This window comes from Acartia tonsa, chromosome 5, assembly GCF_053477335.1.
Source record: "Acartia tonsa isolate MP-2025a chromosome 5, ASM5347733v1, whole genome shotgun sequence".
Taxonomy (NCBI): domain Eukaryota; kingdom Metazoa; phylum Arthropoda; class Copepoda; order Calanoida; family Acartiidae; genus Acartia; species Acartia tonsa.
In genome coordinates, this window is record NC_137264.1 from 50,048,813 (window position 1) to 50,074,912 (window position 26,100).

Sequence of the window (26,100 nt, forward strand, 5' to 3'; positions counted from 1 at the left end):
TTTTTTGTATTTTATACACATTTTTTCATTTCTTATGCATCTTTTGGAGATTTTTCAATAGTGGTTAACATAATCTTTCTTTTATAATTAAATATTATTTATCATTCATGGCAGGGTTGGATTAGATTTAATCATTTCTGAAAATACAAAATAAGTCAACTTTAAAAACAAATTTTTTTTAAAAATCTATAGGTAATAGTTATTACTTTCATCGTATTATAAACGGCTTTCCGCGGATATAGAAATGTACAATTATAAGATTAAAACCAGTTTTTTAGCCCCTGGATGCCGAAGGCACGGGCTAAAAAACTGGTTTTAATCTTATGATTGTACAATGTACATTTCTATATTCGTAGAAAGCTGGATATAATACGATGCTAGACATAGTTTTTTCGTATGGATGAGAACCGGTTCCTATCCACCGGATTCGAATGAATACGAGAAATGATAATTTCTTAAATCTTTTTTGTGAATATCATCCTTTGGTATCTTTAAAACTAGAATTTAATATAAGGTATTACAAGCAAACTGCACCCAAAACTATTGCCTATCAATAAGAATGAAACAAGTTGAAAAAAAAATACCTAAGCCACACAATCTCTGTACTTCCAAACTTGCTAGTTACTCTCAAAACTCTGCACAAACAAATTGGGAAGATAAATATATTATATCATCCATTATCCTATCCCCGTATGACATATAGTTGACATATTTAGTATTCCTGTTTAATACTGGAAGGCATCTGCATCCGCCCACACCTCTTGCATCACATGGAATTGCTGAAAAATAATAAAATCAAATTAATCTATCTTTACTCAGGAATAATATATAATCAAAAAGCAAAATAAACATAATGTTCAATTTGGAAGACATAAATAATAGCCGCCAATACTGAAATTATATAAAGACAAATACCCCAAAACAGTTGTAATCACACATCTTTAACAAGTATTTTTCTTTGGATTTAATTAATAAAGTTTAAGGTTACAGCTGATCTGTACTACAAATTACATTATGGATAATTTTAATAAACAAGAGAAATGAAATATCGCATTGTATACTGATACTTTGTTACCTAAACATTTATTAAAAAACTATAATTAATATTTGTCTTCATTTTTTTATCTACGTATGTATATATTTGACAGCCTGCAAGTTTATCAGTACATATAGCCTTTTACTACAAACATACTATAGATCTGGCATGACTGTCTATCCATCTTAGTACCTGTTCAAGCCAAGCATCATCAGCTAGAAGTTGGTTGAGAATCTTGGTGGTGTCTGTGTTTATGTCGGCGTTCTTGCGAGTTTCAACAATCACACTGAAATAAGAATAAATGTGTAAGATTGACCTAAAAACCGCATTATGGTTTTGGTTAAAGTTGGAACAATTGAATTATAGAGCAACTATTGTAGCCTATTCTTTCCCCAAATATGGCAGGTATCCTTCTTTAAATCAACCTGTCCAAGGATATCTTTATATCCTTATAATTCTGCTTAATTTTAAGAACTACCCAGGGGTGTATATTCTGCACAAGATTTATTATTTTCCCCTACTGCAAAAATTTCTATTTCTTTTCCTTACTAGGTAATTTTTAGGGAAAAAATGGAAAAATATTTTCAGATATCTTTATTTTATTCATATTATCCCCTCTTCCACATTTTCTATTAGTTTTTTTTTCACCAAAGGGGGAAGACAAAAAAAATTCAGTTTTCTTAATTTTACATTTTTATCCCCCAACCACATATACCCCCCCCCCCCCCTTTAGCAGGGTCAAATTTGCAGAATATACACTACTGGAACTACCTCAATATCTTAACCTCTAGAGATATACTCATTGGTTCAGTACTTTAACTGGATTTAGCTGAATGGAGTGCATTGTTACTGAGCAAAACTCTTTAATAACATGACCTTTGCTTTAAAGTCCTTAAAACTGTAAAGGGTAATGAGCTGCACCTATTATTGTCTATTGTATACCTAGTATCCCTATTAATAAGTGTCTTGCAGAAGTAAAAGCAATTGTAATTTCGTTAGTTATGATACTGTGTGTGTGTATAATACATAGGATGAAACCCGACAACTAGGGGACTCCTAGTTAGGGATGGCAATCCGGATCCGGGATCCGCCCAATTTTTGGGCTAATTTTGGAATCCGGATCCGGAATCTGTTTTTTAATAGCGGAATCCGAATTCTTAATTGGTAGGCTAAAATTAGCGTCTTGAGTTTTTTCTTTCAAATGCCTCTTTTTGAAGGCAAAGATTATCATCATTACATATAAAATGAAATCTTTTAAAATTTCGAATAGTGAATTATAGAGAACACCAAGAACATTAATTTTTAGGACATATGTAGCACTTGATTTAAAAAATAAATAAAAATCCTTTTAAAATACTGCTAGAATCCGGATTCCGAATCCGGAATCCGCCAAAAATAAGAATCCGGAATCCGCCATTTTTTGACGGATTCTTTTAAGAATCCGGAATCCGAATCCGGCCCAAAAATTTGACGGATTGCCATGACTACTCCTAGTACTTACCTACAGTCCATATAAAGCTTGTGTTTCTGGTGGTGGAGACGGTGATAAAGTTTGGAGATTGCGGCACAACCCGTACACACGGGGAAATTCTAAACACAAATAATTTAATACCTAGATATCAGGGAGAGAGGGGACAATGGGTTATTTATTAAACTAGTCGCAAAAGTTTTATCATAACGTTTTCTTAAATTAGTTAGCCTTATAACTTTGGTGACTTTTACTGAATTTGATTGGTTAAGAGTTGAGTGTCCAAATATTTCAACCACTAATTGTAATTAAGAGAAGGGGTAATTTTGTGTATCGTCATTGGGGATGTAATCAACTCATCGTCCATTGTCTTATCCCTTTAGATCCCTGCCTAGTTATATACTTTAGAATCTAAATGTGATTTAATATTTGCGTCCACTGTACGATAATACATGGAGGGATAGGACAATGGACTGTAAATTGCTTTCAAACCAAAAGTTCGAAAAAACACGTTATTTTATTCGTTAACTAAAAAACTATGGGTTGTTTTTTTAAATTAATGATAAGTTGGCTTATATCTATAAGTGTCCAAACTTTTTAACCAATAGTAAAGGATAATTTTCTTTATATTTATAGTTGAATAACCTAATGACTAGGTAAAGAGTATAACTTAGTGAAAATATTTTTTATTTAAGTTATTTTACCAGGAATAAGATACAGCCACTAAGAGAAATAAATCTAAAATTATATTTGGGGGTGGACAAAAAGTACGTGTTGCCCTCCAAAATCACGAAAATTTAACAAAAAAATAAAATTACTTACCCTGTTCATAAGAGCATTTTCATCTGGTTGTACAGGGGAGAGAGTATTTGGGTGGTAGGGTTGTCCATAGAGTTGTACCATTGTACTAGCCTAGATATAATATTTATATATATAGTGTCCATATAGTTGTACCATTGTACTAGCCTAGATATAATATTTATATATATGGTGTCCATATAGTTGTACCATTGTACTAGCCTAGATATAATATTTATATATATAGTGTCCATATAGTTGTACTATTGTACTAGCCTAGATATAATATCTATATATATAGTGTCCATATAGTTATACCATTGTACTAGCCTAGATATAATATTTATATATATAGTGTCCATATAGTTGTACCATTGTACTAGCCTAGATATAATATTTATATATATAGTGTCCATATAGTTGTACCATTGTACTAGCCTAGATATAATATTTATATATATAGTGTCCATATAGTTGTAACATTGTACTAGCCTAGATATAATATTTATATATATAGTGTCCATGTAGTTGTACCATTGTACTAGCCTAGATATAATATTTATATATATAGTGTCCATAGAGTTGTACCATTGTACTAGCCTAGATATAATGTTCTTGATTATCTTTGAATATAAGTATGAGGTTTGTTTGTAAGTCTGGAATTGTATGTTTGCACTTCCTTTACAGTAAAACTTTTCGGGTCAAAGTAGGAAAATAAAACCAGTCATAGACATTTTATTTTTTATGAGACCAAAGTAACTCTAATGGTTATTCTGTCATCTATAATACAAAGTAGAACGATGTCTCTCTGTTTGTTTGTAGCGAAGGATCTCGCTAACCGCTGAACCGATCGGGTTCTCCTTTACAGGGTAGCTTCTCATAGGTCCCGGGAAGGTTTATAACTATTTTCTAGGGGGGGTGGGAAACCCCCCAACCCCATTAAAAAATGAAAAATACCCCCCCCCCCCAATTTTTCTTTCTTTTTAAAACTAAAATTTAAATAATGGGGTGGACTACCCCCCCCCCCCCCCTCCAAAAAAAAGCCTCTAGTATTCTAGTTATAGAATTGGAACAACAACAACTACAACAACAACAAATGCATCTATAAAAAAAAATATTTAGAAAGGGGGAATACCTTGACTGTTTCACAGCCACTGCAGACAGCGTCATTACAGGCCTCAGGACCCACATCCTTCAGACAGGGCCACACACTCAAACAATGCTGGAACCTTTTACAAACAAATATATACCAAGAATAAGGTAAAGCTAACGAGCGAAAAAAATCTGAAATAATATTTGAGGGGCAGACAAAAAGGCCCCAACGACAGCTGAAAATCACGTTTAAGTTTCGTGATTTCAGACCCCCCCCCCCCCTTATATAAGAGCTACCTATCCCATCAAATAAATAAATATGTATACCAACATAAAAGACGACTGGAAATAAAAATAGTAGATTTAATTTTTAAAACAATCAATTTAGATAGAAAAACTGAAAAGAATTCAAATTTCATTGACTAGTCAGTCAGTAGAAATTATTTTTAAAATGGAGGGAACTTTGAAAGCCAGAAAAATATTTTAATTTAAATTGTCTTCACTACAGACCTTCAGAGGCGAACACAGCCGCTAATAATTTAATGAGCTAGGAAGAAGTACTTACCCCATATTTAGTGAAGTTTTGTTGAGCAATTTATCCTTCCTCAGTAATGTAACACTATCCACCTTCTCGATATTTGACACAAAATAATCATCTGAAAATAGTACATATTAAGCACTATGCTCAATAATTCGGTCAATAATTTCAAGGTTAGCTCGGAAATTGTAGAGGACAGGTTTTAAGCTATTTGGTTGTCCCAAATAGGAATATGGTACAGGGAAAAATTTTAATACTTGGATGACTCCCGATCCCTTTCGTTGTTTTATTATTGCTTTTAGGGCAATGAAGTTCTTTACATTTTCATAAAATTTATGCTGATGGACTAACGAACATGTATCACTTTAGTTGAAGACCAGCTGATGTAACAAGAACAACTTTACCTTGGTCAGCGAAAATCTCATTTAGGAAATTAGCGTCTAGGCACTGTGAGATGAGAGTCTGGATGTAAACCTCAAAATTTTCCTGGAACTGGTTCGTCTCACTCCGACTACGAGCCTTGATCTCCCTGGAAAAAAATAAACATTAAACACCAAAATTACTTATTTATTTACATCAAAAAATTTCCTTAAATTAAAGAATTCTTTAAAAGGGATAGTACAATGGCATAAATTTTAATCTTCGCCATTTTTACAATAAGCAATTTTGCCACTTTTAACTATAAAAAAAAATACCTATGAATCCTTTTTTGCTCATAATGCTCTATTCCTCTTTTTCTCTATCATATTATGTCATTTTGATGCATGATCTTGGTATAAAACTCAAAACTGTGCATCATAATATATAATATTGCACCTACTTGTGGGAGAAAATACACTCCCCTACTGTTATTAATGTCATTGTCGATACGCAAAAAAAAACAACAGAACTTGGTCCCAACTCGAACCCCTATACCTTCAGAAAACCGCAAATGCCGCGGATAAAAAAAAGTATACTTACTCAACATTGACTTTCTGGTCAGGTACAGGTCTAGGATCCGAGGAGGTTCCCGCTCCATCTTCACTCTGTCCGTCTGTTCCATTAACTGATTTGTTGGTGGGGGGGAATATTCGCTTCACCACGGTCTCCTTGGAGCTCTGGCTAATATGCTTCACTTCAACTACTTCGTACTTGGCTCTGCAAGAAAAAAGAATTAGTAAAATTAGTAAAAAATGCAACTTTTGGACATTGGACTGTAAATTCTACTGGTACCCAAAGTTCTATAACGTTTTCTCTTTCATTGGCATAAAAACATTGGGTACTTTCATTAGATTTTGATTGGTTTGCAAATATCAAAATGATTTTCAACAATGAATTTTAATCTATAAAACGGGTAATTTTTTAGGTAAATCTTCATTGGTATTGTGTATTTCAATTTATCGTTCATTTTCTTGTCCCTTAAGATCCCTGAACTAACTTACTTACTTGATACTTTATTTACATTTAGGTTTGTTGTACATGTTCTTCAGTTTCTACCCTTCTTAACGTATAAGTATTTATTTCTAGCCCTGCACCTCATCTTCATAATTAATATGTAATAACACAGCTACTCTAACTACACAACTGGTCTAATACGCGTTAGCAACCTAATAGTTTATTGGCAGATTTCAAAATAAGGAGAATATTTCCAAAAAAATGCAAAAAAAACATGACATCTGTTTTCATTGAAATATTTCCTTTATTTCTCATAAACTTTTCACTTAAATATTTTTTGTTTTCCAGATAAAATATGTAAACTGTATATACCTGGTTTGTTGTGTCCAGCCACTGAAGGTGTTGACATTTTTGTAATTAAGTGTCTCATCATCAAAACACTCGTACTTCTGGATCAAGGTCTTGCCTGATAAACAAAAAAAAAACATTGTTTGGGTAACATTTTCCTAATTTCCAATGTAAATTTTGGGTTAATTATTATAAGTATTTTTCTATTTTATATTACATTAACCTACAATCTAAATTATAATAGACAACTCATCTGATAATATTTAATTATTAATATTTCTTGCTAGCCAGATCTGAATGAACAAGGAAAAGAACTCATTTATTTATTTAAAAAAGAATTGACCTTTACGCTTATTATTTTTTTTTTAATGGAACAAAACCTTACCATCAATTTTCCAGATGGCAGCTGTAGGATTGTTTGTTTCAGTTTTTAACACAACAAAATCTCCAACCTTAAAAAAAGAAAATATATTTAATCAACAAATTAATATAATAGGTAGGTATAATGATATGAAATCCTAAAAAAATACTCTTTAAAAAAAATAATAGGTAGAAAACTGCAAAGAATGAAAAATAAGAAAGGAATTTCAGATACCAAAAATATTTCATTTAATAAAACCTTAGAACCAACCTAAAAACTTCAAAGGGAGAGGGCAAAAGATCTTCTTTAATGTTTGATCTTTTCTTTAATTGATAATTTATTAATTGTGTATTATATTGAAAGATATCATTAAATAAATTTAGCTTTCTGTGATACTTGTAAGAAAGTTTTTTATTTCTTGACTTACGAAATATATTTCAATTATATTAATCAATCCCTCCTTTAATGTCTTTTAAATATAATAAAATGTAAATATTTACCCTAGTATTATCAGTAAACGAGTCATTGCTGGCATTTGAGACCTCGGCCGACATCCTCTTGTTGCTGATCCGGTCAGCCTCGGGGTACGCCCGCTTCTTCATCAACTTTTTGGCTCTGTTAATTTCCTCGTGGATAAAATCGTCCTCAGAACTGTAGTCGGCCTTTCTACCCTTGTGGCCCTCCTTCTCCTTAAAAAAATATGCGAGTTGATTGCTCGATCTTTGTCTGGGAGTCCCAATTTCATGGTAATCAATTGCAACTATTTTTAAATGAATATGAATATATATTTCGAATCTACATTTAATAAGATTACAATTTTATAAGAATTTATAATTTATATTACATGCAGACCAGGTTCAACACCCTCTTATGATTTGATTCAATCAGTGGAGTCTTACAGTTGACTCAGGTTCAAATTCACAAGGTTACAGTTTAAAGCAGGGTTCCGGAGCCGGAGCCGGGAGCAGCAACATTTTTAATGGAGCCGGATCCGGAGCCGTATTTTTCGTTAAAAACGGCTTCGGCTCCAGATTAGCCAAAAGTGATTTTTTAAAGTAATAATATAATTTGGCAACGGTCTATTTCCATATAATAAACTGAAAAACTATTGTTACTTAACAAATAGACACACATCCTTCTACTTTTATTTAATTTAATTAAATAAAAGCAAAATATTTTATATTATTTATTTTATTTTATCAATTTCAATAATAAACAAAAGTTGATATATTAATTTTAAGGTAGGAGCCGGAGCCGTATTTCCAGATATGGCTCCGCTAGATATACCACACTTTTCTGGGATCTTGTTGAGTCAAGTATCAACTGTCGGGAATATCAAAGGATGACTCCATGCAAAATTTGAGCCGGATCCGGCCAAAACCGGCCGTGAATTTTATGAAAAACCGGTTTTTTTTCCGGTTTTTAGGGGGTATCTGTAAATCGATTCAGCTGGAGCAAAACCGGTTAGAGGTACAAAATTTTTTACTTTACATGAAATTTAGCCAATGCAATTGCCTACAAAATTGTACTTCATCATCAACTTGATTGGACAACTCTTTCCCCTCCTAAATGTCCATTAAAACCTCGGAAACGGCAAAAATCGCCAAAAATCACGCCTTCGGCGGCAAATAACGGCTAAACGGTCAGCCGGAGGCGAATGAAACATAAATAAAGAAATGTCTGCCTCAAAAAGTTGTTCAACATCAAAGAGATGCTTGAAGTCTCTAAAACGACTCCTTCCCCTCCTTAAAGGGGAAAAACTGAAAAAACGTGATTTTCAAAAGTATGCCCACTTCGTGGGTGTGGGGGGCACTGAACCCGTCACCCCAGGGTCACCAAATATAAAGTCTAGGCGGCCCACAATGCTGAATTTTTACCAAGTGAAAGTCTTGTGTCATTATCTTTTATGAGAAAAAAGTTATTAATTAATTAAAATTTCAAATTGTGATTTTTTGATGGATTTCTTTGATGAAATGACAGGCCGGTCAATTTTTAGGCCGTTTTTTGCTGTTTTCGGCCCGCCACGCCCAAACGGTTTGAGATAATCTCACGGGACCTTTTGCCCGACCTAAGCCTGGTTATTTGTAAGGTCTGAGAAAAAAAATCCCGGATTGGATGAAGCACGACGTCGCTGCGTGCCGTCAAAAATCGCTGGTCGGCTCATTTTGCCCCCTCAAACCCTCACCTTGTGCCATTTTTCTGTGTAAAGATTATAATTATAATCTTTTGCGTAAGTCTGTTTTTTTTCCTGGACCATACAAATAACCAGACTTAGGTCGGGCAAAAGGTCCCGTGAGATTATCTCAAACCGTTTGGGCGTGGCGGGCCGAAAACAGCAAAAAACGGCCTAAAAATTGACCGGCCTGTCATTTCATCAAAGAAATCCATCAAAAAATCACAATTTGAAATTTTAATTAATTAATAACTTTTTTCTCATAAAAGATAATGACACAAGACTTTCACTTGGTAAAAATTCAGCATTGTGGGCCGCCTAGACTTTATATTTGGTGACCCTGGGGTGACGGGTTCAGTGCCCCCCACACCCACGAAGTGGGCATACTTTTGAAAATCACGTTTTTTCAGTTTTTCCCCTTAAAGGAGGGGAAGGAGTCGTTTTAGAGACTTCAAGCATCTCTTTGATGTTGAACAACTTTTAGAGGCAGATATTTCTTTATTTATGTTTCATTCGCCTCCGGCTGACCGTTTAGCCGTTATTTGCCGCCGAAGGCGTGATTTTTGGCGATTTTTGCCGTTTCCGAGGTTTTAATGGACATTTAGGAGGGGAAAGAGTTGTCCAATCAAGTTGATGATGAAGTACAATTTTGTAGGCAATTGCATTGGCTAAATTTCATGTAAAGTAAAATTTTTTGTACCTCTAACCGGTTTTGCTCCAGCTGAATCGATTTACAGATACCCCCTAAAAACCGGAAAAAAACGGTTTTTCATAAAATTCACGGCCGGTTTTGGCCGGATCCGGCTCAAATTTTGCATGGAGTCATCCTTTGATATTCCCAACAGTTGATACTTGACTCAACAAGATCCCAGAAAAGTGTGGTATATCTAGGCTCCGCGGAGCCGGAGCTGCATCAAAATTAAACGGCTCCGACACCCTGGTTTAAAGTGCTTTAAAGCTACACCAAGCTTAAGAAAACCAGCAGGCTTCCTATGAGATGAGAAAAAGAAGGCTGATATAAACCTACTTTTGCTGATAATTTCAATTTTTTATTGTGTTGGAGTATTTTTAAATTTTTTTTATTTTTGATTTAAGATGTTTAATAATTCAAACATTTATATTCATGGAAAAGTCTAGTTTTAGCGTAGATATACTACAAAACATAAACCATGTGACGTTCTGTTATTCGTTGTCTCAAAACCTTGGGTACTATTATTAAAATTGATTAGTATTAAACTAATAGCCTTTAACCCGCGACCGTGGCTCAACACGTAGCGCATCCTAATCGTCGTCGGTTCGACACCGCGTCATAACTAAAGACGTTAAAATTGGTTCCCACTGCTACTATGTCAGATGCACGACGTAAATAATTAGAGTGGGGGGGGAATGCCTTGGCCCAAAACAGACGCAACTCGCTACCATGCACAGTTGGGACTTCTCAGACAAAGGTCGTGCATCTCAGAGAGTTGGTTGTCTGATGGGTGAATGGACGCTTTACACCGCAATCATAAGTATTGTATGTATGTTCCAAGGTGCGTGGAGAAAGGTCTAGTACCCGAAGCGACACCTAGCCCCCTAGAGTCTTAACTCTTATTAAGTATCTGCAGAAGAATATGTAATTTTATTTTTCACCCTTGGGATATACTTCTATTTATTGTTTAAAGACTTATCCCTTAAAATCCCTAAAGTTAACCAACTAATATGAGTTGCATGTACCTTGACTGGTGTCCATTCATCATCTACGTCACTGTCCTCAAGATCAAGAGCAGGATTGTTCAGAGTTGGATCATCTTCATCCAGCAACAGGTTCTCTTGTGCATCACGTTTGGCCTATAAATAGAAGAATAAAATAAAAATAAAAAAAGGATTCATTTTCTGGGTAACTATTTGCAAAACAAGGATGACAAGTTGACAACATCCATAAGTAGCGAAGCTCAAAAGTTATGAATGGATATCGGAAAAAAAATTACTAAAGAGAAGTTTCTTACAACAAACATTAAACTTGATGAATTAGTGAAAAATAAATCATTTAAAATCATGAAAACCTTAAAATCTATTTATCGATCTAGCACCCCAATTAATAAACAAATCCAAATAAATCTTAGTGAAAATATGTAGAATGTAAAATTAATTAATCCCGAAAATCTCAGCCCTCTATCTTGAAAAGGAGTTGAGAAAATCACGAAAAATTTAAAATCTAGGAATTGATCAAGCACCCCAAATAACAGACAGGTGGATAAAACAATGTATAGATTAGATGGGCATATGGCATAGGAATCTTCACTAAAAATTTCAGCTGTCTATCTTGAATAGGGGCTGAGAAAATTACGTTTCCCCATTAGCGTTACGGACGGACGGACAGACAAAGTGAATTATAGAGTAACTTCGCTACTAAAAAAGTAACATTGAATATGTAACAATCTGAATTATGATGCAGTAAGATTGTCAACATAAATGATTTTGTTTGTAGCCTAAAACGTTTCTAACAATTTTTGGGTACAAATTCAAATCTGTAGCCTCCATAATGCCTTCCTTACCTTGCTTTGTTCCTTCGCCTTCCTTCTGGATGATTCCCTCCTGTACTGAGGTTCCTCGTCAGAGCTCTCCTCTTCCACCCTACTCTTCTTGAAGCTGCCAGAACTGCTGCCCCCACGTCCCATGCCGGAGCCACCACGACCTGTAATATTATTTACATGTTTTCTCATTCGTTGACTCAAAAACGTTGAGCTATGCTTTTTGCGTTAGTTATCCATTAGGAAGGGAAATCTAAAAAGCCTAAATCTAGCCTGGGACTTATGGAAAGCTTCACTAGTAATTTACCGAAATCTGAAGCTGCAGACAAAGAAAGCCTTACTTCTTTTTATAATACAGTGTGTTTTTTTTTATGAGCACTTTTTTCAAAGCAATTTTACCCCACTTCAGAATTTAATGATTAATGGCTTATTTTCTTCGTTTTTTAAGGGAAATTATGAAACAACAAAAAAAATTACAGTTTTTGTTGAAAAAGTACAGTAAAGTTGAAAATTAAAAACTTAGGGGTCAACATATAAAAATGGTTTTAGCGCATTTTTCTTAAAAAAATGGATTTTCTGTAGTCGACTTTGGGGGGCCAGTACTCCCTCCCTGGTTGAGATATGACCTTCAAACTTTGATATGTTCTAGTACATGTCCCTAATAGTATCTGTATACATTTTTAGCTCTATATCTCAACTTTGAAGTGTTTAGCAGCCATTCTTGCAAAAGGTTGATTATTTGAGCATAAGAAAAATGCGCTAAAACCATTTTTAGATGTTGACACCTAAGTTTTTTATTTTCAACTTTACTGTACTTTTTTAACAAAAACTGTAATTTTTTTTGTTGTTTCATAATTTCCCTTAAATAACGAAGAAAATAAGCCATTAATCATTAAATTCTGATAACTATAAGTGGGGTAAAATTGCTTTCAAAAAAGTGCTCATAAAAAAAAAACACACTGTACTTGTATTGCTTCGACCCAAGCCTCATTAGGACCAGCAATCTTTGATATCTATACCTTCAAAAACCTTACTATTATGGGATATGACTAAAGATTTATCTATTTTAAATTAACGGAAATTGACACGCATGAGGTTCTACCCACGTTGTAGAGGGCAAAACCTGGATTAACAATACAAAAGCATAATGTATCGTAACAAACACAGCTCGACCTAAACTATATAATGTCCCTAACTAGAGTTAACTAGAGTTCTATAACGTTTGGGTACAATGATAGGTTGACCCCTTTCATGAATCATACCTGCACTATAGGAAGATCTGTTGATGGAATTACCATTTATTGATGTTTGACCACTACCAGGTGGTCTTCCAGGTCTGCCTGTCGTACTACCACCCCTGTAAAAAGTTTAAATTTAAAAGAATTTCAATTGTTACAAGAATATTGATTAAAAAACATAAAAATACAACTTTGAAAAATGGGCACACATTTTTTTGAAGGAATTCCACTAGAAATAGAATTAAGCATAAAATATAATAGCAAGGCGGACTGCTTTAGCTCCACATTTTTATTAATCGCAACCTGTATATGTTATGTAGAATCTTTACGTTTTATTTGACGCATACATTATCTCTCTGAATAGAATCTTAGTGTTTTAAATAGCGCACTCTTTTCGCTTTGTAAATTCAAAGTTTGTATAAAAGTTAGACAGAGGGAAAGAAGTACGATCATACTGTAATTATAAAGCAGATGCGCTACTAAAAAATATTACCTTGATCCAGAGGATCTGACAATGGTCATTTGTGATTTATTAGCACAGGGATCATCACGCTTGAATGATGCTTTAGGGGTGTAGGGAGGAATGTACGCTTTCTTTCCTGAATTAAAAGTTTAAATGTTACTACCTTTTAGTGGAATAATAAACATGACGTATATGATTCATTTTAACTATGAAGACATGAGGTGTCTCTTAAAGATTACAATCCTTAGGTTAAAAGTGACAGGGTGTCTATCTGTATGTAGCTTAAATCTCGCTAACCACTAAACCTTCACAGAAAAGCTATCGGTCCAGGGTAGGTTTACAACTATTTTGGGGTTTTGTCCTTCCAAGAGAAATCGCCCCGGGAAAAAAATGCCCCCTACTATACTCCTGTATTATAATTTTTGATGCTTTTTCTTTTAAAAATTAAAATAGTATGTGGATGGATAATCGACTTAACCGGCTTCCTTTTAGGACAAGCAACTAGTTGGGTTTAGTTTTACTAAAAAAGATTTAGGTAAATCAAACGTGACAAATAATATCATTGGTTGATATCTTGGAGAAATTACCTCCAAAGCCAAAAAATAGACTTGCTCTAAAAAAAAAGTTGACTAAAAATTGCATGTATTGATTTGACTTTAAAAATAATAAAACTTTATATTAAGCATTCATGTATTTACCTGTATTTTGAATTTGATATTCTTCCTTAGTCTCTGATTTAACATCTGAGCTGGCATACTGTCCAGGATAAGGGTTCGGAGGTTTGTCTGGAGCCTCAGAGAGATCTGACCGTTGACCGGAATCCGGGTCCTAAAGTGCAAGTTGTTATTAATTCATGAATATTTCCAACTTAGTCCCTTCTCCATTTTCTTTTCCGTTTAATTTTAAAAAAGAAAAGAGTTTAAGATGTGTTTTTAAGGTTAATTTATTTCTTGAGATGATGGCCTAATCCCAATTCACTAAACAGCCTAAACCTGCCTAATGAAGCTTGGCAAGGCATAAAAATTAGAACTAAAACACACCATTAAGATTATTGTTTTTGAAGTCATTGTGCATTATAAATGACGAAAAAGAACTATAAAATTTATTTGGTGGAAATGAAAAAGATACTGTGAGGATTTGATAGTAACAGACCAAAACCTATGTTTTACCTAGGTATGATTAACAGTGCTCATAGACCAAGTATCAACCTGGGTGCCCTATTCATGGATTAAGAAGAGGCCGAGCTTAAATGACCAAGAGAGGATTCTTCTGCTAATTATAGCACCCAGTGATCATAGACCAAGAATATATATTTTATCTATTTTTATAATAAGAATATATTTATGTGTGTTTTATCTTGTTTATTCTATTTCGTCATTTTATTTGTCTATGAAGCTTTTACTTGTTCCAGAATGTTTTAGCCTATTCTGGGGTTTTACTTTATCGATCAATATTAAGTTATAGACCAAGCATTTGTGAATTTTACAGAAATACAAGATGCTGCTGTCTACCTGGATGAATGGTTACACATGTTTGTTTTGTGGTGAGTCATGCTACTTTTACTGATTTTCACAGATACCTATGTCTTTACAAAAAAACAACTAATACCTATTAAGCACTCCTAAATTAAAGTTATTGAAATGAAGAATACTAATACCTTGACAAATTTCTTGTAAGTGATATCAAAGGGTGAATCTTTCTGTTTCCTTGCGCCAGCTGAAATAAAAAAAATTAATAGCATAGTAATTTAACAAATTAAAATGTTAGACTAGTCCTCTCAATTAAAAACTTTCCTGTTAGGTCCAATTTTAATGCGTAGAAAATCCAAAATAAAGTCCGTATGTCCAAAAAAGTAAATGTTTGTTTGTATGACTCTACTAAGTTGCAAAGCTTAGCTTTTATGGATGTCTTCATTCCCATTTTCAATATGTTAAATAGATATTTGACAATACCTTCTTCAGCGCTTGGATTAGGTTGGTAAAGAAGGTTGCAAGGAGCGGGAAGATTAATCAGGAAACCCATATCATCATCGGGAGATATACACAGAACCTACAAAATTGTACTGTCAGTTAATGATTCTTTAATACATTATTAAACATTTGTATTCCTTTCTTGGAAATTTATTTTGAGTTGATCCAAAGAAGCAGTGACGTAAAAAAAGAATGGAATTAAGTTATTATTTTTTGTAGGAAAACTATCTTAAAATTACCTTGCATTTGCCAAGAGGGTAGGAATCAGCGGCTGCTGGTGTGGCTGCAGCCGCGCCGGCCGCTGCAGCTGCTCCTGTCCCCGCATTTGCGGTGCCGCTATTCTCGTTCATTGCAGTAGCAGCCTAAAAAATTGTAAACATGAATAAACCTTTGCAATTTTGTGAGAAAAAAATTTAAGAACTCCAATCTTCAACTTTGTCAAGTATTTCAATCCTAAAATTACCCCTATTTGTCCTAGAGTAGTTTTGTTGCTAAAATAATGAATATTGTATATTTGTATAAAAGCCAATTCTTAATATATTTGTTACTAGTGGCCTCTCCCCTATCATGTAACTATTTATTTTTGCTTTTAAGAACAAAAATTAAGAGGGCCCTCACCCCAGGAGATGGGGGGGAAGGTCAGTTTAACAGTTAATAAGCTCTTATGACTAACACACAAACAGACACCGTTCTTCTTTGTATTATAGATACCTGTTGGTACTGAGTAAGCCATTGTTGTTGATACTGTTGCATAGCATTGGCAATGGGGGCCAGGGACATCATGTTTGCCTGCTGCTGCGGGTCCCACGGGTTCATCAGGATGCCTGGCAACAACCCACCCTCGTCACCCTGCGAGCCGGGGGAGTCCCGCGATCCTCCAGCGCCCTGCTATTGGCGGTTATGTTTATTCATTAGCGTATGAAAATAGTAAGGTCAAATTCCTAAATCATTTCAGGTATTCGAGGAAAATTGAATCATATTTTTCGCAATTAATGTTCTGAAATTGTTTAGAAAAAAAATCAACAAAAATTCTACTATTTAAAAAAAATCCCTAAGGTAGGTGTTAAAGAATGTTCTTTTTTCATTTTATAGAATATTCTAGTCAAAAATGAAACTTAAAACACGAAAAAGTAAGAGATACCTAGGTAACTAGGTATACTATATTTAAATTGTTTTGATTCTAAAAAAAAAACTTTTCACACACCTAAAGATGGCTAAACGTTTCCTTAAATAATTCTGAGGACTTAATTTTGTTTATGATAGTTGGGGATCTACATCAATTTATATTCAATAGGCTTATCCCTATATATCCGTGGAAATTACAAGACTATGAATAAACATTCCTGTTGTTGTGAGGTGAGGTCAAGTAGTTCATTGGCACGGTTCAGCCAAGGATTGTAATTGTTCATGTTAAAGGGCTTCTCCTCTTGCTGTAATACATAATAAATGTTAAAAATGCGCATTTTATATTTACTGTACATTGAAATTTTTTATGCAAAAAAAATATAAAAGTAACACTAGGTAAGAAAAAGATAGATATTAGAATATCTTAATTTTTTTTTCAAAATTGTTGAACTTAAACGCTTTAATAAATTCAAGCTATTACTGGAAATCTCAATGAAAGCGTAAATATCGAGAAAAAATTCTCAATAGCCCTTACCATTGCTAGCAAAGGGAGCGGACTAAATACTGATTCAAGCTACTGAAAAATATTTCGGCCAATTCGTTTTGTTTTTGCTATTAATTGGGTAGTTAAGTATTTAAGGAAAATAATACACACAAACTTTTTTATAACAGATTTTTCTTTTAATATTATTTATGTTTTGTAATATTTTCTTTTCAAAAGAAGACATGACGTAAGTTCTAACAAAAACAAGATTTATTCAATACGTTGGGTTTGTTTAATACACTCTAGAATAGAATGTCTAGAAAAATGTTTAGAACTATATACACAAAATAACAGTACATATAATATTCGTATCTATAACACTCTTAACAGACGGCTGCAATTTTAACAAATGACCAACCTTAATGAGATTTTGTTTATTCTGATGGAACATGTTGAGTTCATTAAAGTTTATACTGTTGGAAAATCCGCCATCACCCATATTCTCATTGTACATCATTTCCTAAAATATACATATTTCCAGTATGGCTTCGTGTTATACCAAGAAAATTACCTATTCTGAACCTCATTATGCGACAAACATCCTAATGCGACAAACCTCCTAAAGGGACAAACGTCCTAATGCGACATCTCTTTAGTAAAACATCCAAATTTTTTTCAAAATTATGAAATAAAAAAAATCTTCCAAATTTAAGGACAAAATCCTCTAATTGTAAAAATATTTAACAACATAAAATTCAAAGAAATTTTTTTGAATAACTTTAACCATAGGCTAAATTTTAAAAATCTGTCAGACAGTTTTCCCAAAGACTGTATTAGCTATCGAACTATCCGCAATAAGGTACAATGTGGAACTCTGAAGAAACGGCGACGAAACCACCGCTATCGCTGTAAACCGCAAAAAAAGTTTGCCTTTTCTTGCAAAATTACCTAGACAATTTTAAAACATCTAAGATATAGAATAAGTGTCAAATAAAATATAATGAAAATTTTTTATGAAAAAGAAATAAGTTTATCTGTTGATAAATTTTTAAAAATATTGCAAGAAAAAATTTGGCGGGAAATGGCAGATTTCAGCGAAAGTGGCCATTTCTTCGCAGTTCCAAATTGTACTTCTTTAAATCAACTGCCATGTCAAGTTTCAGTGCTGTAACTCTTGTTTTTAATCGAGTTCCATTGACATTTTAGTTTTAGTTTCAAAAAGCGTCACCCCCCCCCCCTCCCTTTGCATGTTCTTGCATTCAAAAGAACCAGTTTAATATTTTTGTTTCGTTTAAACACCACGCTGAAAGGTTACTTAATTAGTTTTAAAGTATAAGTATTATGCAGGGCAAAAGAAATACGACATTAATTTCCACTTTCTGGTGAATTACTCACATTTGCCTGGTCCAGATCATTAAGTGCTGCCAGAGCCCCCAGCCTGGTGAGACCAAGGTCACGTTGCTCCGCCTCAAGTTTCCTCTGCTCCAGCTCTTCCTGCTTGATGCGCTCCTAAATAAAGACAAAGCTAAATTAGATAACAAAGAATTTGGTGCTTTTCCTTAAATCAATTCTTGATCACGTTCTGTATCCAATGTAAATTAGCCTTACCAATGGTAAAACACTAACATGATAACTTTATGAAAAGTACACCCCGCCCCTTTTTTTCCCTCTCTATTTTAAAAATGGGGAATTCTGTGGTTGCCAAAATATTAAATAGTTAGGACAATCCGAGTCATTTATCAAATCTTCTTGAATTTTGACAAAAATATTAATTGAAATAAATATCGAAGGCTCGCTACAGCTTTTAATGTAAAAAAAACTGTATCAAATACTTAAAATGCCTACAGATTTTTTAGCGACAAAGAATAACAAAAATATATTTACTTGAATTGTTCTTACAAATACCTATTTTACAACAACTTTCTTACATTTTCTTCATTTTGAGACGTGAATATTTTACCTGTTTTAACCTTTCTTGTTCCTGTCTTATTCTTTCTTGTTCTCTTATTCTCTCCTCCTCTCTCCGCCGTCTTTCTTGCTCCTAAGTATAAATATGTGTCCAGAGCTGGATCTTTAAGTCATTTTAGTGGTGAGCTAGATCGGGGTGAGACGAATTTCAGCCAATCACAGCGCGGCATTTCATAAAATGATGTGCTCTCATTGGTGGAAAGTTGGCTCACCCCGATTTGGCTCACCACTAAAATGATTTAAAGATCCAGCTCAGGAAATAAACAAAATTGTCATAATAAGCCAAAAGTTTAGTTAGGGGGGTTGCATTTATCACCTAGTATGTCAAAAAGTCACTTATCATATTATTCATAAAAACAAAAACAAAATTAATTCTTTTTTTTGCTACCTACTCAATCATCAATGAAAACTAATTTTCTGAATTAATAACTCAAATAAAACAGTAGGTTATAAAAGAAACACAAAAAGACTGGAGGCGAAAAATGGCTAATAATAATGCATCTAGTGAACTGATGAACATGTTAAAACACATAACTTAACTCAAAACTAAAGGTTCAACTCCTTTATTTCCAGTAAGTTTTTTTTTGTTTTCTTTGGCCTATTTAGGGCATTAGTGTTATACCTAATGATGTTTGTTAATAAAAATTAACAGAATAAAAAAATGAAATTTCAATAATATAGGTATTCTTGAAGATACAGGGATGTATATTCTTCACAAAATTCATTTTCTCCCCGGCTGCAAAAATATTTCTCCCCCCCCTCCTCCTCCAGTTCAAATTATAATATAACCAGCTTCATAACAGCATTTATGATAAATATTTGTATTTCATTATGGTAGACATGCTAGTTCAAGATTATTTTCGAGTAACCTGAGATGTATTTGTAATCATATTATATTAGTTTTTTTTACCTTATTAAGTAGCTTTATTTAATAATCACTGCACTCCCCCCCCCCCTTAGTCGGGGATCTCATTCAGGATATACACCCCTGTAAAGATAAAGAATAACAACTCAATTGAAAATCCATACCTGTCTTACCCTTTCCTCCTCTCTACGTCTTCTTTCTGCCTCCTCCCTCTTTCTTTTTTCATGTTCCTCTCGTTTCCTCCTTTCATATTCCTCCCTACGCCGACGCTCCTCTTGCTCCTTGCGTATACGATCTGCTTCGCGACGTTTTAGTTCTTGTTCTTGACGCATGCGCTCTTGTTCTCTGCGTATGCGTTCCTGGAAAGTTAAAGTTACATAATAAAAAAAAACCTAATTTTAATTTAAATAGGTAGGTATTATTGATTTTTTTAATGTCGACATGATCAGATGCCATGCTAAAAAACGAATGATTGCATTTAACATGGCTTGGCAGATACTAAAATGACGACTAAATGTTTGAAATTAAAAAATGACTGGAAAGGTTTTTATCCAGCTGCAGCCATTACCAGGTTAAAATTAGATAGCCATTCAGAAATGATATTAACCTGTTCACGCCGTCGTTCTTCTTCAATCTTACGCCTCTCCTCTTTCTCTCGTTGGCGCTCATAGTCAGACGGTGACGTTACACCGCCGTAGTGCGGTGAAGGCGTCTGTGAGGAGTACGAGCTAAAACCGCCGGGTGACTGGGGCGGCGCAATGCCCGGAAAGGCGGGGGTTGTGTGTGTGCGTAGTTGTGATGACTGTCGAGGCGGCGGCTGCTGTTGCGGCTGGTGTTGAAATACTCCATTTCCATCCTGAGGAATCCGCAGAATATTATTAAACATAGCAGTAAGACGAGTCATGACTAAATCAGACCAAATCCTATCTATTTATGGCATAAAAGACGGACTTAATTTTTGTGAAGTGTGTTACACTCATTGATAACTATGTAATGACTATGTGATGTTATTAATATAATAAGGAATGAACGCTAGATGAAGAAATATTTGCGACCTATTCACAATTCCACTATATTTTCAAGGTAAAAAGTTAAAACATGAAATGATTCATGCAAACATGAAAAATCTATCTAATATAGGGTAAGGGGGGGGAAATTTCGGTATTTTTTCGGTTTTTTTGAAAAAAAAATGGGGTAAATATTAATATTTTCAAATTAAACCAAGACCGGTAGAAAGCTTATGGAAAGGACTATCAGGTCCTAAAAGGACGTTATCCTAGGACTTTTAGAAGTTTGCCGAAATTGACCGCAAAAAGTTACCGAAAATTCCCCACCAGCGGGGGAATTTTCGGTAATTTTTTTCAACCTAAAAAAAATCGATGAAAAACGGCCAAACGGCCAGTCGAACATAAATAATCATAATTAGTATAGGTTATAGGGATTATCCACAAAAAAATTCATAATGATCGGACTATTCCTTCTATGTTAAAAATGAATTTTTTTGAAAGACGCGAATTTTCGATTTTTTTTCTCGAAATTTTTTTTTTTTAAACTTAAAATTAATATAAGAAAAAAACGTATTTTATTACTTTTTAGGCCTGATCCTAAAAAAGCTCACATTGAACTATAGATTTAAACCAAAAAACATGAAAATTGATTAAAAATTGACCTCAATAATCGAATTTGAAGCAAAAGTGTCATCTTTGCAAAAAATCTTGACTACATTTTAACCTTAAAAAAATCGATGAAAAAAGGCCAAACGACCAAACAAGCGTAATAAATCATAATTAGTATAGGTTATTGGGATTAACCACAAAAAAAAATTCATAAAGATCGGACTATTCCTCCTATGTCAAAAATATTTTTTTTCAAAGGACCAGAAATTTTGATTTTTTCCTCGCAAAAATTTGCTTCAAAAAATAAAATTATTTTTTTTTTGTTTTTTATCTGTTCTATTCATTTTTAGGCATTATTCGTAAAAAGTCCATATGGAATAATAGATTTGACAAAAGAAAACATGAAAACATGACCTTATAAGTTGAATTTTAATTTCTTTTGAAATTGCCGAAATTTCCCCCGGCGCCAACTTTGGTCATTTTTGAAAAAAATATTACCCCGATTTTAAAGCTCTCAACAGATTTGGAAAGAGCGGGCAATTCTTAGTTCAAAAGGTTTTTACGGATCAGCTCTAGGTCTTGCCAATTTTTGTGTACGTCGATCTTTACACACCTACTAAAAAATTTTTGAAAAAAAAATATTTTTCGTCCGACTTTGAGACCCAATAAGTACCCTTAATATTCATCTCACAAAAAATTCATTTTATACTTTTTTGTAGGCAATTTAATAAGGAACAAATTTGCTTTTATGTTTTTTTTCTGTCATTTGAAAGGAACATGGAGAAAAAGGTCATTTAATGAAGGTAGGTCGAAATTACCGAAAATAGCCCCTTACTGAAACTTCCCCCGCCTTACCCTATCTACTATGTTTTAATATGAGGGCGGGAAGTTTTGACACATTTGCGTAAACAGTAAGTATAGTCTACATCTTAGGACTAAGAGGATAGGTTATAAAAGAAAAAATCATTCTTATGAATTTTTCCAAGTTTTAAGATTTTTTGGATAGACCTTCAGATTCAGGAGCTGCAGGCCCCCAGTTGGTCCCTGGACAGGTAAAAACAAAATTTAATTTATTTTTTGAAGAGATAGAGGTCAATTTATTAACAAAATATGCATCTTTTTTTCTTTAGATGTGTAAATAACATTTAAAAATCTGCATATTTTGTCTCCACAAATTTTTTTTTTTTTATCTTTGCCTGTCCAGCCTGACCACCTGGAGGCCTGCAGCTCCGGAACCTGGAGACCTATCCAAAAAATCTTAAAACTTGGGAAAATTGATCATTCAAGAATGATTTTATCACTAATAACCTATCCTCTCAGTCCAAAGATAAAGCCTTTAATCACTGTTTACACAAATGTGTCAAAACTTACCCCTTCTGAATAATCCTTACATTTTAATTAGACTACAAATCTATCTTATGATGTAAAAATAAGAATTATAAGTTTATCACCAGACAAGGACAATACGGTTACATGCTTAAATTGAGGGCGCTAATTGAAATAATATGCACTAGCGGGTACGCCCTAGAAGTTTCAAGAACACTTGAAGAAATGGGGTATGTGGAAGGCCATCCCATCCCTTCACTTTAAGTTTGAAAAATGGAGAGAATAAATTATTTGGAGGGGTAGATTTTTATTGGGAGGGTGAAAATACCTTCTCCAAACATAAATATAAACTTTCCCTGGACCTATAAGAAGATTCACTGTATAAGATAATTAAATCTGTTCTGCGGTTAGCGAGATCCTTCAGTACAGACACGTTGTGATCCCGTTACTTTATTATAGGGATATTCTTAATTAATATCTGTGTAACAGCTAACAATAATGTTATATGCAATGTCTTATTTCATTCCTAACAATGTTTTTTTTTATTGTAGCCAGCAGAAGCTTTGACCCGAAAGATTCATGGTTAACACCATCTACCAAACCAAAATAAAAAATATTTGTTTGAAAACTTAGAATATAAATGTTTGTTCGTCCCATCTTCCCAAGAAAAAGTTGGGTCCAGTAATAAAACTAGTCGGACGTACAGACAGACATAATTATATTTTGATATTATACATATGATAAATAGGTCTGTGACTATCCATATAAAAAAAATCATGCTTGATCTTAAAAACATATAATACTATCATTGCATCCAAACTATTTACGAAGGAGAATTAACGCATTGTATAAACTACAGGAGTTAAATAAAAATTAGGAATTGTATTCTTTAGGTTTAGACTTTGAGTTAAGCGATTGGGGAAAAGAACCTAAAGCATACTGGAAAACATTGAAGTGGGGGGCTAGTCTTACCAAAGGAGGTGGATGTCCTGGGAAAGCAGGTTGACTATGCTTTGACAAACTGGAACCACCTCCGTGATTACGGTCAATGTCGTGATCTCCTTTCCATTGGTGCAGGTTAGCTAAGGCCTGCACACGATAAACGTGTTAAAAGACAGTGTAGTTAATTGTAACAATCACAAAAGATTTCAATATGTAACAAAAAGACCAACTATTTTTTGCTAATATAATAGAGAGAATTTCAAGAAAATTGCATACCTGCTGATGTAAATGATTTTTGTTATTGGCTGCTGCCTGCACTAATGAGGGCGGCAGAATTTGGTTCTGATAATGTTGGTTGGCTGCTTCGCGCAACTGTTGGTGGGCAAACAAAAGGCTGGCGGACGGCGAACTATACCCGCCATTATCGTCCCGGTTACCTAAATAATGCTCTAATGTATAAAGTTTACTTGTAGCTCAATATAAATATGAATTTATACTATGGCATCCATAAAGTAAAAATTAGAAACGCTCGTTACATGTGATTGTCATTTGTGATTAATATGTACAACTTTTTAAATACGCCATCCAGTAATAAGGTAAAAATAAGTTAAATTCCATATTTTAAGAATTTTACAACTTCAAGATATTTAAAGCTTTAAATGAATATATAAATATTTACTATGTGGAATACTATTATCATGTTATTTCTGCGATGTTAGTTGGCAAATTTGTACTTTTTTTGCTACTTACCCGCATTTAATCTACTGTAAGCCTGATAAGCTTGCCACGCGTTAGGATCCATTCTGTTTATTTAGAACTACTTTTCACTTCACACCATTTGCATTTTTAACAATCAAACTAGAGAATTTTATCTTAGGAAATTCTGCAAAGTTCTGTTTATCTTCACATTTCAATATAAAATTATCTCTTATAAGAGAACCCTCACATTTTTATGGCTTATTCTTCACTATTTGTATTTTAATTAATTATCTGTTTAAGTAATCAAACCATAATATTACACTTAGGATTCTCTGAAATAAAAAATAAACATTAATTCATAGATAGTTATATTGTTTCTATTTAAAATAAAATAAGACTTGACAGATTTTAAAACATAATTGATTGTATGATTGAAAGTTGTGAAACTGAGGGGATAAAAAATATTAAATTACTAGATATATTTTCGACTACTGTTCAAGCAATTGTTCACTCTTAACACATTAATAAGCTTAGAACCTGTAATGCATCAAAAAATAAGAAAGTTATAATAAATTTAACAATAATTATTAAGTAACAAAACAACCAGAAAAATTTTTCTCTAGCTTATGAGATCGATGTTCATTTCAGAAACTAAGAGGGAGGAAAAAAGATACTGAATTAATCTAATTGCTTTGATAAAAGGACTATCGTATAAAGATTAAAATGATAAGCTTAAAAAGACAATAACATTCAATTGAAAAGCTAGAAATTCAAAGTAAAAATAAAATCCCAAACCTTGGACCATAAAAACAAAGTTATGAGGATATTAGTTATTAAAGAAAAACAAAAATCGCTAATGTTGAGATACCTAGGTATAAATTCAATAAAATGTCAAAAAAAACTAATATATATTCATGGAAAATATTGTAAAACTAAAAATACAAACATAATTCACATGATGCATATCTAAATAAACAAATGTTTAGAAAACTTAATTTCACTTGTTTTATAGAAAAACGATATCATTTCTATTCCATAGTACTTGAAAATAACATAAATTAATCCAAATATATAGTATTATTCTAAATTGTCAAAAATAGACTATTTTCCTTCATTTTTCACTTATATTTGCATTGTTTGGATTTCTTTTATGTTGGTTGGTTCACAGTCAAGTGTCGGCCATTTTGAAAATAAACCTTTCACAGGGTTGACAACTTTTCTGCAATTCATTTTGATTTTGCTATGACATCACCAAGAGGACAATAATTATCTAACTTTTATTTTCGAAAAATCTTCTTTCAAAAAGTAACAATATTTTTGAAAATATGATGTATTAAAATTATTAGAAATATAATAATTCTTAATTTAAAAAATACGAAATATACTTAAAAAGTTAACTACCCTGTGAACACCCGGCTTTCCTCCCCCCTTCCAATTTTTTGTTTTATAAAAACAAGGTCGCAATTGAATAAAAAGTAAAATAAAAGACTATCATATAAATATTTTATTTTTATTATTAATCTATAGCCTATATTTTCTCAAATATTATCCAAATTAACGTATAAAAATCTAAAAAAAGCCTATAAATCATTATCCTAAAAACGACGACATTTAATTTTGCTTCTCTTAAGTTTTCCATAATATTCTCTATTTACTTTTTCCCTTTAATTTACACAACAAAATTGTGGGGAAATATATACAAA

The 26,100-nt window shown here is 33.2% G+C and overlaps 1 protein-coding gene across 3 annotated transcripts; it reads right to left on the bottom strand.

Moving 5' to 3' along the window:
* LOC145319739 (uncharacterized) lies at positions 1 to 24,731 on the bottom strand. 3 transcript variants are annotated; one of them, XM_080162060.1, is made up of 29 exons: positions 24,449 to 24,731; positions 23,975 to 24,135; positions 20,422 to 20,670; positions 19,988 to 20,173; positions 18,942 to 19,022; positions 18,377 to 18,490; positions 17,400 to 17,501; positions 16,716 to 16,802; positions 16,084 to 16,260; positions 15,612 to 15,734; positions 15,355 to 15,451; positions 15,060 to 15,118; positions 14,101 to 14,230; positions 13,433 to 13,538; positions 12,964 to 13,058; positions 11,726 to 11,865; positions 10,905 to 11,018; positions 7,516 to 7,704; positions 7,040 to 7,106; positions 6,679 to 6,772; positions 5,893 to 6,069; positions 5,337 to 5,461; positions 4,960 to 5,050; positions 4,438 to 4,531; positions 3,327 to 3,416; positions 2,538 to 2,626; positions 1,229 to 1,322; positions 722 to 779; positions 1 to 137 (listed from the first exon to the last, which is right to left on the bottom strand). In XM_080162060.1, exons 1-28 carry the CDS (start codon positions 24,498 to 24,500, stop codon positions 726 to 728), a joined length of 3,237 nt encoding a protein of 1,078 aa, XP_080018186.1. In that variant the 5' UTR covers positions 24,501 to 24,731; the 3' UTR covers positions 1 to 137; positions 722 to 725. The 3 variants fall into 3 exon arrangements, with proteins under 3 accessions (XP_080018186.1, XP_080018183.1, XP_080018184.1); XM_080162057.1 differs by having other exon boundaries at positions 19,979 to 20,173; XM_080162058.1 differs by having other exon boundaries at positions 16,084 to 16,256; positions 16,715 to 16,802; positions 19,979 to 20,173.
* Positions 24,732 to 26,100: the final 1,369 nt, after the last annotated feature.

Coding starts and splice junctions, on each gene's coding strand:
- LOC145319739 (XM_080162057.1), bottom strand. CDS start 24,500: ATGGATCCTAACGCGTGGCAAGCTTATCAGGCTTACAGTAGATTAAAT. Junction 1,323..2,537: donor AAGCTTTATATGGACTGTAG/GTAAGTACTAGG, acceptor TTCTTATTTCAG/TGTGATTGTTGAAACTCGCA. Junction 780..1,228: donor ATGATGCTTGGCTTGAACAG/GTACTAAGATGG, acceptor ATTATTTTTCAG/CAATTCCATGTGATGCAAGA.